The sequence below is a fragment of the Staurois parvus genome, unplaced genomic scaffold (assembly GCF_062004578.1).
Source record: "Staurois parvus isolate SC_StPar_1 unplaced genomic scaffold, SC_StPar_1.0 ptg000151l, whole genome shotgun sequence".
Taxonomy (NCBI): Eukaryota; Metazoa; Chordata; class Amphibia; order Anura; family Ranidae; genus Staurois; species Staurois parvus.
Window position 1 is genome coordinate 1,433,581 of NW_028317947.1, and position 12,165 is coordinate 1,445,745.

The 12,165-nt window shown below is 46.4% G+C and overlaps 1 protein-coding gene across 1 annotated transcript in view; it reads left to right on the forward strand.

Moving 5' to 3' along the window:
* The first annotated feature begins 238 nt into the window (after nucleotides 1–238).
* The window catches only part of NPEPPS (aminopeptidase puromycin sensitive), a 135,401-nt gene continuing 123,474 nt past the window's right edge, over nucleotides 239–12,165 (forward strand). Inside the window, exon 1 of the mRNA XM_089674315.1 lies at nucleotides 239–478. Within this exon, the coding sequence (XP_089530441.1) occupies nucleotides 356–478 (123 nt within the window). The 5' untranslated portion in view covers nucleotides 239–355. The remainder of the gene's footprint in view (nucleotides 479–12,165) is intronic.

Genomic DNA, 12,165 nt, shown 5'->3' on the forward strand with positions numbered 1-12,165 from the left:
CCATTCACACAACCACCACCACAGTGAGGTAAAAGCGCGGCAACTGAGCATGTCCCAAAGATAGGCGTAGCCCTCTGGTCATTAGAGCGATGAGTTGGGCGTACCTTTGGCGGCTGGGCGGGGCGTGACTAGCGCAATGGAGGGCGGGTTCGTCCGTACTGGGTGTTCCTGGCACGGTAGGCGTGCCCTCACAGGGTTGGCTTAGAAACGATTTGACGTGATGACGTTCCGTTTTTTGCGCGGCCCCGCCCCTAGCCAGTCAGTTGGTGTTCGCAGGGAGGCTCGGTTGGGTCGGTGCGGTGCAGTCAGCGGTTTTCCTCTATTCGTGACAGGCTGCTGAGTTGGGAGTCCCATCATGCCGGACCGCAGACCCTTCGAGCGGCTGCCCACTGACGTCAAGCCCGTCAACTACGGGCTGTGCCTGAAGCCCGACCTCATAGACTTCACCTTCGAGGGGAAACTGGAGGCCACTGTGGAGGTAGAATGGCTGGAGACAGGCACTCGTAGGGGCAGCTGCCAGCGGGAGGGGGGGGGGCTTGTGCCTGTCATGTGCAGCACGGCTGTGTGTGTCACTAATCCTCGTGCGTGCCGGGGCTGTGCTGTGGGGTAGACGTGCAGTGTGTGGAGAGATGCGGGAGATGACTGTGCACCCACAGGCAGGCAATCACTGCATCCATGAGAGCCCTGTGCTGTGACTGACACCCTCCTCACCATTCCTCCAGGACGAGTCCTATTGGGGATGTACGATCACCATAGAGGACATGTGTGACTGTGCCTAGGCATGTTGTAATGTCAGCTCATTATATTAGGCCTGTCTGTGTGAACTCCAGGGCTCTAGTTCTGATTGGGAGGTGGCAGGACAGGCTCCTGATCATGTGATCACTGTGACAGCCAGTCCTGCTAGTCATGTGCTCACTGTGACAGCCAGTCCCGCTAGTCATGTGCTCACTGTGACAGCCAGTCCCGCTAGTCATGTGCTCACTGTGACAGCCAGTCCCGCTAGTCATGTGCTCACTGTGACAGCCAGTCCCGCTAGTCATGTGCTCACTGTGACAGCCAGTCCCGCTAGTCATGTGCTCACTGTGACAGCCAGTCCCGCTAGTCATGTGCTCACTGTGACAGCCAGTCCCGCTAGTCATGTGCTCACTGTGACAGCCAGTCCCGCTAGTCATGTGCTCACTGTGACAGCCAGTCCCGCTAGTCATGTGCTCACTGTGACAGCCAGTCCCGCTAGTCATGTGCTCACTGTGACAGCCAGTCCCGCTAGTCATGTGCTCACTGTGACAGCCAGTCCCGCTAGTCATGTGCTCACTGTGACAGCCAGTCCCGCTAGTCATGTGCTCACTGTGACAGCCAGTCCCGCTAGTCATGTGCTCACTGTGACAGCCAGTCCCGCTAGTCATGTGATCACTGACAGCTAGTCATGTGATCACTGTGACAGCCAGTCCCGCTAGTCATGTGATTACTGTGACAGCTAGTCCCGCTAGTCATGTGATTGGAAAGTAAATCCTGCCTTCCCAGTACAAAGCAGAACTAAACCCTCCTTTACAGACATGGAAGCTGCCATGGCAGCCTCTGTTTGATCTGCAGTTGCCATGGTGCTGCACATGTCATCAACGGATTGGCGGTTCAGTGGGGAGCTAACATAAGCACTCATGTGCCTAACCCCTGGGTGGTGCTGCTGCTGGACCCACACAAATACTTGCAGCCATACCACCTGACCAGAGGAATGTGGGACCCGCAGGCTGGTGCCGTGTGCCCACACTGGAAATTGCAACCGTACAGGGAACATCAGTTCCCGTGCGGACTGCGATTTCCAAAGTGGTGCAGAGACTAATTCCCTTTGTGTTCCGGTTGCATGGGAGTCCATGCAGATGTGAATCAGGGGTAACAGTCATAATTCAGGGCATGGCCTGGATGTAGCTGTGTTGGGAATCTGTTACATCGCTGGGCTTAGTTTCGCTGTAGGGCTGGTTTACACCTGCTTTTTCTCTGAAGAGCGATCTGACACTTCAGAGAGCTTTGGACAGGTGGTGAGGAGGCTTTGTCTCATCTCCATTTATAAAGTGGTTGCAAACCTCAGACATGAAGTATGAAAAAAGCATATCCCTCTATAGTGTGTGCTTGTCTCATGCCAGAGCACTAAGTGTCATTTCTGTCTGCTGCTTCGTTCCTCTATCAACGGGAATCACTACTGACAAATTTTCCTGACACCAAGAGAAAAAGGGTGACAAGGCAGGGCACAGCCTGTGATGGACAGCCTCTGCTCTGTTGCTATGTAGAAGGTGGGGTGTCCCTTTCCTCCAATCAGCCTTCAGAGCTCTCCTCACTGATGTAACTTCATCACCCCTGCTTTTCAGAGCTGAGAGATCCTGTGTAAACTGCTGCACTTTGAATGAATGTAGGGGGACAGGTGGCTGTAGATAAACAGGTACAACATATGTAGGAGGATTTGTGTCATCTCTGTGTATCATCTGAGGTCAGTCACTGCATTGGGCATATGTGAGATGTCAGATAAATATGCTGCAACCGCACACATTGTACGCAGCCCCATTCACTTGAATGGGTCACATTCAGTGTGTTACCCCCCCCCCAAAGTGGGACAAGGGGTAACATTTCTGTAAATTCTGACTGAGAGAAGGAAGTCAGTCATTTTCCTCCTCAGTTCTCCGAGGATTCTCTCTTCTCTCCCCAATTCTCCACCTTTGGGCTGGAGAATCCAGGAGGGAGAATTCTGACAGAAGTCCCCAGCGAGGGGGTAAAACTGTCCGTTTCTGTCAATGACAGATTCTCTGTGTGCTGAGATGATCAGCAGAACATGTTCTCTGCTTCTCAGTTTCATAAACCGCTAATGATCTGAGGTGAGCTGCAATTATCAGGATCGCAGCTTATCTCAGGTTCATAGACAAACACCTAAATCCATGAAATTACTGGTTACAAAGAACAGTTCTGTTCCTGGCATGCCAGGAATGCCAACTGTCACAGTAGCTTGTGCTCTCAACCAAACTGTCAAACCTCCAAATGGCTGAGCACATGTGCAGCATCATGGCAGTTGTAGACAAAACAGAAGCTAAGATGGCAGCTTCCTTGATTGAAAAGGATAGGAGGGTTTAGTTCCGCTTTAAGTGTATGTTACCGCAAAATTAAACTAACATTTAACTGCATCCCAGAACAGTTACATTCAAGGAATGCTGTGAATATTACCTGTAACATTGCTTGTGCTCTCAACGGAACTGTCCAGCAATCAAATGGCTGGTGTCCTAACTGATCATATGTCCAGCACAATGGCAGTTGCAGATCAGAGGTTAGGATGGCAGCTTTCTTGACAGCAAAGGATAGGAGGGTTTAGTTTCACTTTAATAATAAACATGTGTCTGGGTTTTATGAATATGTTATAAAGCGAGACTTTACGGTTTTTATTTTTACACGGATGTGGCTGGTAATCCCGGAATTCCCCCTTATATCCTAACGCAATCTGACCAGGTCAAGCATGTAAACAGATCCGTTCTAGTGTGGGAAGTGCATGTGCGTGCAACCTGCTTGGAGTTACAGGACCCTGTGCCCAAGCACAGCGTACCTGTATCCTCCTGTAGTCTGGCTTTCACACCCCACCCCAGCCAGCTCTGCTGTGTTGATTGGCAGCTGCTTCTTTCAATAAAAGCAGCAGGACTAGGTGGGTGGCAGCCTTATGGACCTTGTGTGTATCAGCTCAGTGTCCTGTAACTCCAAGCTGCTGTCAGTGATGTTAGGCCGGCCGCACACTAGACATACTTTTCCCTGTTGTGAGGAACAGGGACGAATAGAGGCTGTTTGTCACTTATGGAAGTGACTTGTATAATGCACAGATAGTCACGCCCAATGCCCGCTACGTAATGCGCCGCAGAGGAATAGTGATCATGTGACTGCAGTAAAAAGGTGTAAAGCTCAAATTTTATATTTTAGAACAGTGGATTTGTACAGCATATACTTCGAAAGGGCTGTATACAGTGAAGGAAGAAGGAAGTTTTATATCCCCTGCTGATTTTGAATGTTTGCCCACTCACAAGGATGTGATCAGTCTAAAAATCGAATGGTAGGTGTATTGTAACACTGAGAGACAGAATAGCAACAAAAAATTCAAAAGAAATGCATGTCTAAGAAATGATGCACTGATTTGCATGTTCATGAGGGAAATAAGTATTGATGCCCTATCATTCAGCAGGATTTCTGGCTACCAGGTGTCTTTCATACAGGTAACAAGCTGAGATTAGAAGCAGTCTCGTAAAGGGAGTGCTGCTAATCTCATTTTGTTACCTGTATAAAAGACACCTGTCCACAGGAGCAATCAAACAATCAGATTCCAAACTCTCCACCATGGCAAAGACCAAAAAGCTGTCCAAGGATGTCAGGGACAAGATTGTAGACCTACACTAGGCTGGACTGGGCTACCAAACTATTGCCAAGCAGCTTGGTGAGAAGGTGACAACAGTTGGTGCAATCATTCGCAAATGGAAGAAAGACAAAACAACTGTCAGTCTCCCTAGGTCTGGTGCACCATGCAAGATCTCACCTCGTGGAGTGTCAGTGTTCATGAGGACAGTGAGGAATCATCCCAGAACTACACGTGAGGATCTTGTCAATGATCTCCAGGCAGCTGGGACCACAGTCACCAACATGTTGCAACCTAAATACAGCTGTTAAGTAGCTCAAGGTGGAGTTGGCCTTTCAGACCCAGTTGGAGGCTTGTGTCAAGCAGGGTGTTAAAGTCTCCATCTATTCATTTCAACAGGTTACTAACCCGCCATAAAATAACCCCTGTAAAACATTTTCCTTGATCGTAGGTGAAAGTACTTCCAAATGAGATCATCTCTGCTGACTTCACGCTCAGCAATGCTTCTCCAAACTTCTGTCCAGGAAAAGCAAATTGAGCCGGTCAAATGATCACCTTTTTTAGGGACTACACATCCCATCATCCCTATCTTTATGCCTGTTGTCCTACATCGGCCCGCAGTTGTTCATTGGAGGAGGAGCAGGGGCAGGGCTTGAATGCTGGGCCCTTCTTCAGGGTTGCCTGTCTGTGTACACAGGCAGCAGTCCAGAGGGAAGTGTGTATCCAAGGATGGCTCCATACAATCCTGCAAGAGAAAGGAGTCTCCCTAACAATGGAAAGGCACAGCACTGAGGAGGGACCATCAGAGGCAGGAGGAAAGCAGGACTGTACGACATTGAGAATTCTGAGATGAGAAGTATAAAGAGCACAGAAAAGTTTAGACTTTATCATTTTAAGATGACACCTGTTCATGCAGATGTGTTTATTAAAAAGTGATTATAATTATATATGATTTCTATAGTGTCAACAGTTCAATGCAATGAGTGCTTTATAACAGAACGGAAGGCAGAATGGTTATAACACTTCACAATTGTATACATTTTTAAAAGCTCGGACTGGAATAGGGGGAAACAAAACATAAATCCAATCAGATGTGCTGCACTGCTCAGGTGCTGAGGAACATGTTGACAAAAGGAAAGCACTGCCCAGGGGCACGACATAAGATGCCCTGGGTTCACAGAAGAATGATGCTTGTCTCCATGCTTTATTTTGCTGAGAAATCGCTTTGAAAGCACCCCCTAGCATTTCTGGCTGTGGCAGATGATTCGTGTAGCATTTACTTCCTGGAATCCATCTACCCTAAGCTCAGACTCCTGGGATGTGTGACATAATTTTCCTAGGCCTGGAAAACAGGAAGTAACTGAAGAAATGCTAAGGGAAAAAAAAGTTTAAAGCAGGACTCCGGGCTATTTTTTTTTCCATGCAGTGGGCCTGTGCCCATACTGCATGGGTTAAAGTGGAGTTCCACCCAAAAGTGGAAGTTCCGCTATAAAGATTGCTCCCGCGTTCCCCGTTAAGGATTGGCACCTTTGCGGAGCGGGTACCCGAAGTTGACAGGTACCCGCTCCCACTTCCGCTGCGATCGCCTAGGCAATCGGAAGCGGAAGTCGTCCTCCTACCCTCCCTCCTTGTAGTCTTCTGGGACACGTGACAGGTCCCAGAAGACAACGGGGTCATTCAGGAAGCGCAGCGCTACTCGCGCATGCACAGTGGGTACCCGGCTGTGAAGCCACAAGCTGTCACAGCCGGGTGCCCACACCGAAGATACCGGTGCCTGGAATACAGGACAGCCGGTGAAACTGGCTGCGGCAGGGGCACCACGGGACCGAGGGACAGGTGAGTGGCTGTTTTCTAAAAGTCAGCAGCTACAGTGTTTGTAGCTGATGAGTTTTATTTTTTTACAGTGTGAGTGGAACTCCGCTTTAACTTCTCGTTATGGCTAGGGGTGAACACACAGCCTATGCTCACCCAATCCTTTTATCTTCCTGAAAACAGTGCTCCCCCCCCTTTCCAGCGGTGGTCTGTTCCTGCCATCCTCACGTACAGAGCTGGTCTATAGTAGCCGTGATCATATCAGGAACAGTCCACTCTACAAATCCACTAAACCTTGGGGGGGGGGGAGCGGCAGGGACCAGTCTTGCCCCGGGAGGATAGTTGGATTAGGTGAGTATATCTCGTTTCTCCTATCCCCTAGACACAAATGAGCAGTTAACCCATGCAGAGTGGGCACAGCCACACCGCATGGGGAAAATAAAATTTGCCTGGAGTTCAGCTTTAAAACAAGTCAATATGATATACTTCCCTTTCTATTTACGAATGCTAGCAGCATATGGGTTAAAAATAGTCAGTGTTGATTGAGAGAGTGAAGTTCTACTTTACAATGCTAAAAGGAACATATCGCCAGGCAGAAATGGTGAAAATTCTGTCACCTCCTTGGATTTCTTGTCGGTGTAGCAAAACCTTTTCCCATTTAAAAGCCGTACTAGTGACTAGTTTACTGTTCTATGAGCATGGCTTTCCAATGGGGGGAATAGGGCTGCAATGCCAGTGCGCAGAATGAAGGGGCAATTTTCGGGAGAAAGGCTATGTGGCTCTGAGTAGGACTTCTCGGTGAATATTGGGCCTGATCGAGGGTCATTAATAGTGGAGAACTGTGCAAGATATTTACTTGTACTTTAACCATTATTTATGGCCCTATAACTTTTCCTGTAACTCCAACACCTGCAGTGATACCTTAACTTGCGTTTGTCCTTTATGTCCTAATTGTATGTCTGTGGGGGGGGGGCCTTCAATAATGGTCTCAAAACCAGCAGCCCTCTAAGCACATTTTTAAAGCACATCTCTGTAAAACGTCTTTATAAATGTGCATTCTTTTTTTTTTTTTGTTAAGCTGCCATGGTAAAGCTATACCACTGCGTTTTATTATAAATGTACTTTGGAAATGCACTCACTTTTCCCTTGAAACATTGTTAATTATTATTTATTTTTTTTAATTTAGTGCCTAATTATTGTGGTCTTTAATTGCCCCAAAGATAACTTCTTCCATGTGGAGCTGAAATGCTGCTGGATGTCACCATTTTGTGTTTGGCGATGGTGACAGTGACAGGACTGTGCCCTTGTCACCCTCCTGACAGTTCTGCGTGATCATGGGAATGTCCTGAGGAGAGTGGCTTGGGAACAAACTCCCACCCCAGACAGTGGCAGTTGACATGGGAACCTCCTCAGTCACACAAGTGATGTACTGAAACTAAAAGCAAAAACGGGTTGATGGGCAGCACAGTGGCTAAATGGTTAGCACTTCGGCCTGGCAGTAATAGGGGCGTTGGTTTGAATCCCAACCATGGCTACACCTGCCTGGAGTTTTCATGTTCTCCCTGTGCCTGTGTGGGTTTCCTCCCACACTCCAAAGACATGCTGGTAGGTGAATTGGATCCTGTCTAAATTGTCCCTAGTATGTGTATGTATGAATGTGAGTTAGGGACTTTAGCTTGTACGTCCCTTGAGGGTTAGGGACTGATGTGAATGTACAATATATATGTAATAAATATGTAAAGCAATGCGTAAATTGACGGCGCTATATAAGTACCATAAATAAATTAATAATGTCACACTTGGGTAGGACTTCAGCAATGATGGGCAGGTGATGTCACAAACAGGGCTGTATTCCTACTTTGTCAGGCTGGAAGTAGGTGATTGGCTGCTGCAGGCCTGTATGCGCATAGGAGAAACAACAGGTGCCTGAATGCAGGAAAACAGCACGATTCAATTTCAATGACATTTTATTGCAAATAAAGGGATAACAGTCAACACTGTTGCGATTGAATGTAGGTGATGACATACAGCAGGGCAGGAGAGAGAGAAGACCCTCATTCTAACACTTCACAAGTGCCAATTTCAGCTGCATATATACAGATTTCAGGAAGAAGTCAGCTTTTCACTAAAGAAAAAGCATGAAAAGTGGGCGCATTTAATGCCGTTTGCCAGCTTGTGCTTTGTTGAGGAAGTAATAGTTGGTGACTGGGTTTTTTAAATTTCCTTTTTTTTTTTTTTTATTCTATTTTTTTATTTAGAGGATATCAGCAGAACACAAGAAAAGTATAGACTCCATACATGAGTCTAATGTGTGTTCCAAATTGCTACATGTAACGTTTTCAAAAATATCCACAGAGGGGTAAAGTACAGTATACCAAGTTCATATAGATCAGCAATGGGCAAACTACGGCCCGCGGGCCGTATACGGCCCGGCGGACCTTTTAATCCGGCCCGCGGAGCGTGATACTGTCAGGATCGCTGTCAGGATGTGTGTAGGCGGGGCAGCGTGACGAACGTGAGGGGAGCTAGGCTCCTCTCACAGTCCGCCCTGAAGACCGGAACGGCGCGGGAACACGGCGAGAGGAACCCCCGGAGCAAAGGTAAGTAAATTGACACAGGGGAATATGGGGGATGAATTACTATGGGGGATGAATTACTATATGGGGGATGAATTACTATATGGGGGATGAATTACTATATGGGGGATGAATTACTATGGGGGATGAATTACTATATGGGGGATGAATTACTATATGGGGGATGAATTACTATATGGGGGATGAATTACTATATCTACTCTTGGTCCGGCCCCCGGGTCCAATATATGAACCCATTGCGGCCTTCAAGTCAAAAAGTTTGCCCACCCCTGATATAGATCAACATGAATCCACGGGTGGAGGTTTAAAAAGGCCAGCAAAACAGGTTTTTAAACCTTTTTTAAGCACCGCTGAAAGTGTTGGCTTGGCTCAGCTGTGTTGTTTTGGGTGGGCATCTTGATCGGTATGTAAATACATAGAAAAATTATATTTACAGGTGTGTGAAGTAATAGGACTTTTAAAAAAGCTAGCTTTATAAGGCCTGGTTCATTCCTATGCGTGTTGTGATTGATGTGTTTTTTGTTTTTGAGCACGTGTTTTTAACCCGTTTAGTGCAGGGACATTTTCAAAAATGTAAAATGCATTAAACTTTGATGCGACTGGGGTGCCAGAGAGTGTAAAGTCCCATCAAAGTTGCACTCAATACTTATTATTGGTCGAAAAATAGCAAAACGCAGTTCCATTGAAGTCTGTTGCACAAAAAATGCAATCTGCTGCGGAAAAAAGTCCCTGACCCTTTCCAAAAACACAGCGGCTGAAAACGCACAGATGTGACCGTGTCCCATAGGAAACCATGTTAAATGGACTGTAATGCATTTCTGCCAAACACACTAAAAAAAAAACGTGTGAACCAGGCCTTAGCATTGTACAATGCTGTTTGATTGTTAGCGATTCTGTTGCTTCAAAGTAACGAACTCTTTTAAGCCTCCGTATAAGTAAATCTCTGCATAGATTGGGATTTTCCTTTATTGTATAGATGTGATCTGGTGTTTGTGAATATGTTTCTGTATTGAAATTGCTTTGTTGTGTCATGTAATGAGGGCAGTTTTCTTTGAGGGTTTGAATGCATACGCTTCTTACAACATAAATCTCTAATTTGCAGCTCCCTTTGGGACTGTAATGTGCTCCCGTGTCAAGACATGTTTAGGGATGGGTTCTTAACATGGAATACATAAAGGAAATCTAAAGGAAAGTTCTGTTCTAGGAAACCTCAGGTCCCTAGGTGTGTGTTGGGCTGACTGATATTCATTGTCATAAAAGGGTGGCAGAAGGTTTCCACTGTTACGAAAATCTAATTTCTACTTTAACATATACCTAAAGCAATTTCAGGCCTTTCTATTGTCCCTTTAATTGAAGACTACGTCCACCTTTTGCAAACAAAAATAATAAATGCACAAATACAGTATGTGCAGAAAAATGGGCATTTTTTTTGCAAGAGCCTGCAGAGCATTGCAGCTGCAATCGGTGGTTTGTGTGTACAGCGCCAGGCTCCTGCTAGCTCTTCCTCTAGTTTTCCATCCATACCAAGGTGTAGGAAGTATCAATGGACTGAGTGTGGTGATGACTGCACTTGTGTCCCATTGGAGAGTAAAGGCTTGTCTGCTGTGGTGCCACAGATCTCTGTGAAGGAAAGCCACTCCTTTTTCAATTTTGATCAAAGCTGCTGTGGAGTAGAGGGGGATGAACCCCTGCAGCTTTCAGAGGAGATGGGGTGATTCCGCTTGGCACCATTTTACAACTTAAATTTGTGTATAACCTGTAACCTGGTCTTAAATGTGGAGTTAGACTATAAACATGATGGAATATTTGTTCTTTTTCTTTTCATTTTAATGTGATGTAATCATTCTAATTTTATTTGGACCTTCCAGAATGATTGGACACATGTTCATCAAACCAAAATAATTTAGAGATGGCATTCTAGGTTTTCACTAGGTATTTGATCACTTAATAGGCTAGACTTGGACTTGCTCTACAGATGAAAGAGGAAAGAGTTCAATTCCTAGCTGGAATGTTTCTATTAATGTGACCCTGACACTATGCACAAATTCCCCAGGAAAGTTTTATATCTGTGTTTAGGGAGGTTAAAGTGGAGTTCCACCTAAAATGGGAAGTTCCGCTTTAAGGACTCCTCCCCCGCTCCCCATTAAGGATTGGCACCTTTGGTACCTGAATTTGACAGGTACCCGCTCCCACTTCCGGTCCAATCGCCTAGGTGATCGGAAAGAGAAGGTGTCCTCCCTCCCTTTAGTCTTTTGGGACATGTGACCGGTCCCAGAAGACTACAGGGCCATTCATGAAGCGCTGCGCTACTCACGCATGTGCAGTGGGTACCCGGCTGTGAAGCTGCAAGCAGTCACGGCCCGGGTGCCCACATTGAAGATGTTTGGCCTCCAGGAATTCAGGACGGCTGGTGAAACGGGCTGCAGGGGACACACCGAAAGACAGGTAAGTGGCTGTTTTTTAAAAGTCAGCAGCTACAGTTTTATTTTTTGTCAGGGTGAGTGGAACTCCTCTTTAAATACTTGCCTTTCCTCCTATCCATGCCGTCAATCACTGCTGTATATGTAATCATACCCTGAAGTGATATGTATCTGGTGCATGTATGTTTTTTTTTTTGTATATGGGAAAGTATTGAAGCCCTGTCAAGTTTTTGCTTCTGTGTCCCCTGTTAGGTAGAGAATATCTATCTAAATACACTATATTACCAAAAGTATCAGGACGCCCCTCCAAATCATTTGATTCAGATGTTCAAATCACCTCCATTGCCACAGGTGTATAAAATCAAACACCTAGTCATGCAGACTGCTTCTACAAACATTTGTGAAAGAATGGGTCGCTATCAGGAGCTCAGTGAATTCAAGCGTGGTACCGTGATAGGTTGTCACCTGTGCAATAAGTCCATCTGTGACATTTCCTTACTACTAAATACTCCACGGTCAACTGTTAGTGGGATTATAACAAAGTGGAAGCAACTGGGAACAACAGCAACTCAGCCACGAAGTGGTAGGCCACGTAAAATGACAGAGCGGGGTCAGCACATGCTGAAGCGCATAGTGCCAGAAGTTGCCAACTGTCTGCAGAGTCAATAGCTAAACACCTCCAAACTTCATGTAGCCTTCAGTGCATGGAGAGCTTCATGGAGTGGGTTTCCATGGCCGAACAGATGCAAGCCTTACATCACCAAGTGCAATGCAAAGTGTCGGATGCGTTGGTGTAAAGCACATTGCTACTGGACTCTAGAGCAGTGGAGACATGTTCTCTGGAGTGAAGAATTGTGCTTCTCTGTCTGGCAATTCAATGGACGTATCTGGGTTTGGTGGTTGCCAGGAGAACGGTACTTGCATGACTGCATTGTGCCAAGGGTAAAGTTTGGTGAAGGGGGGATTA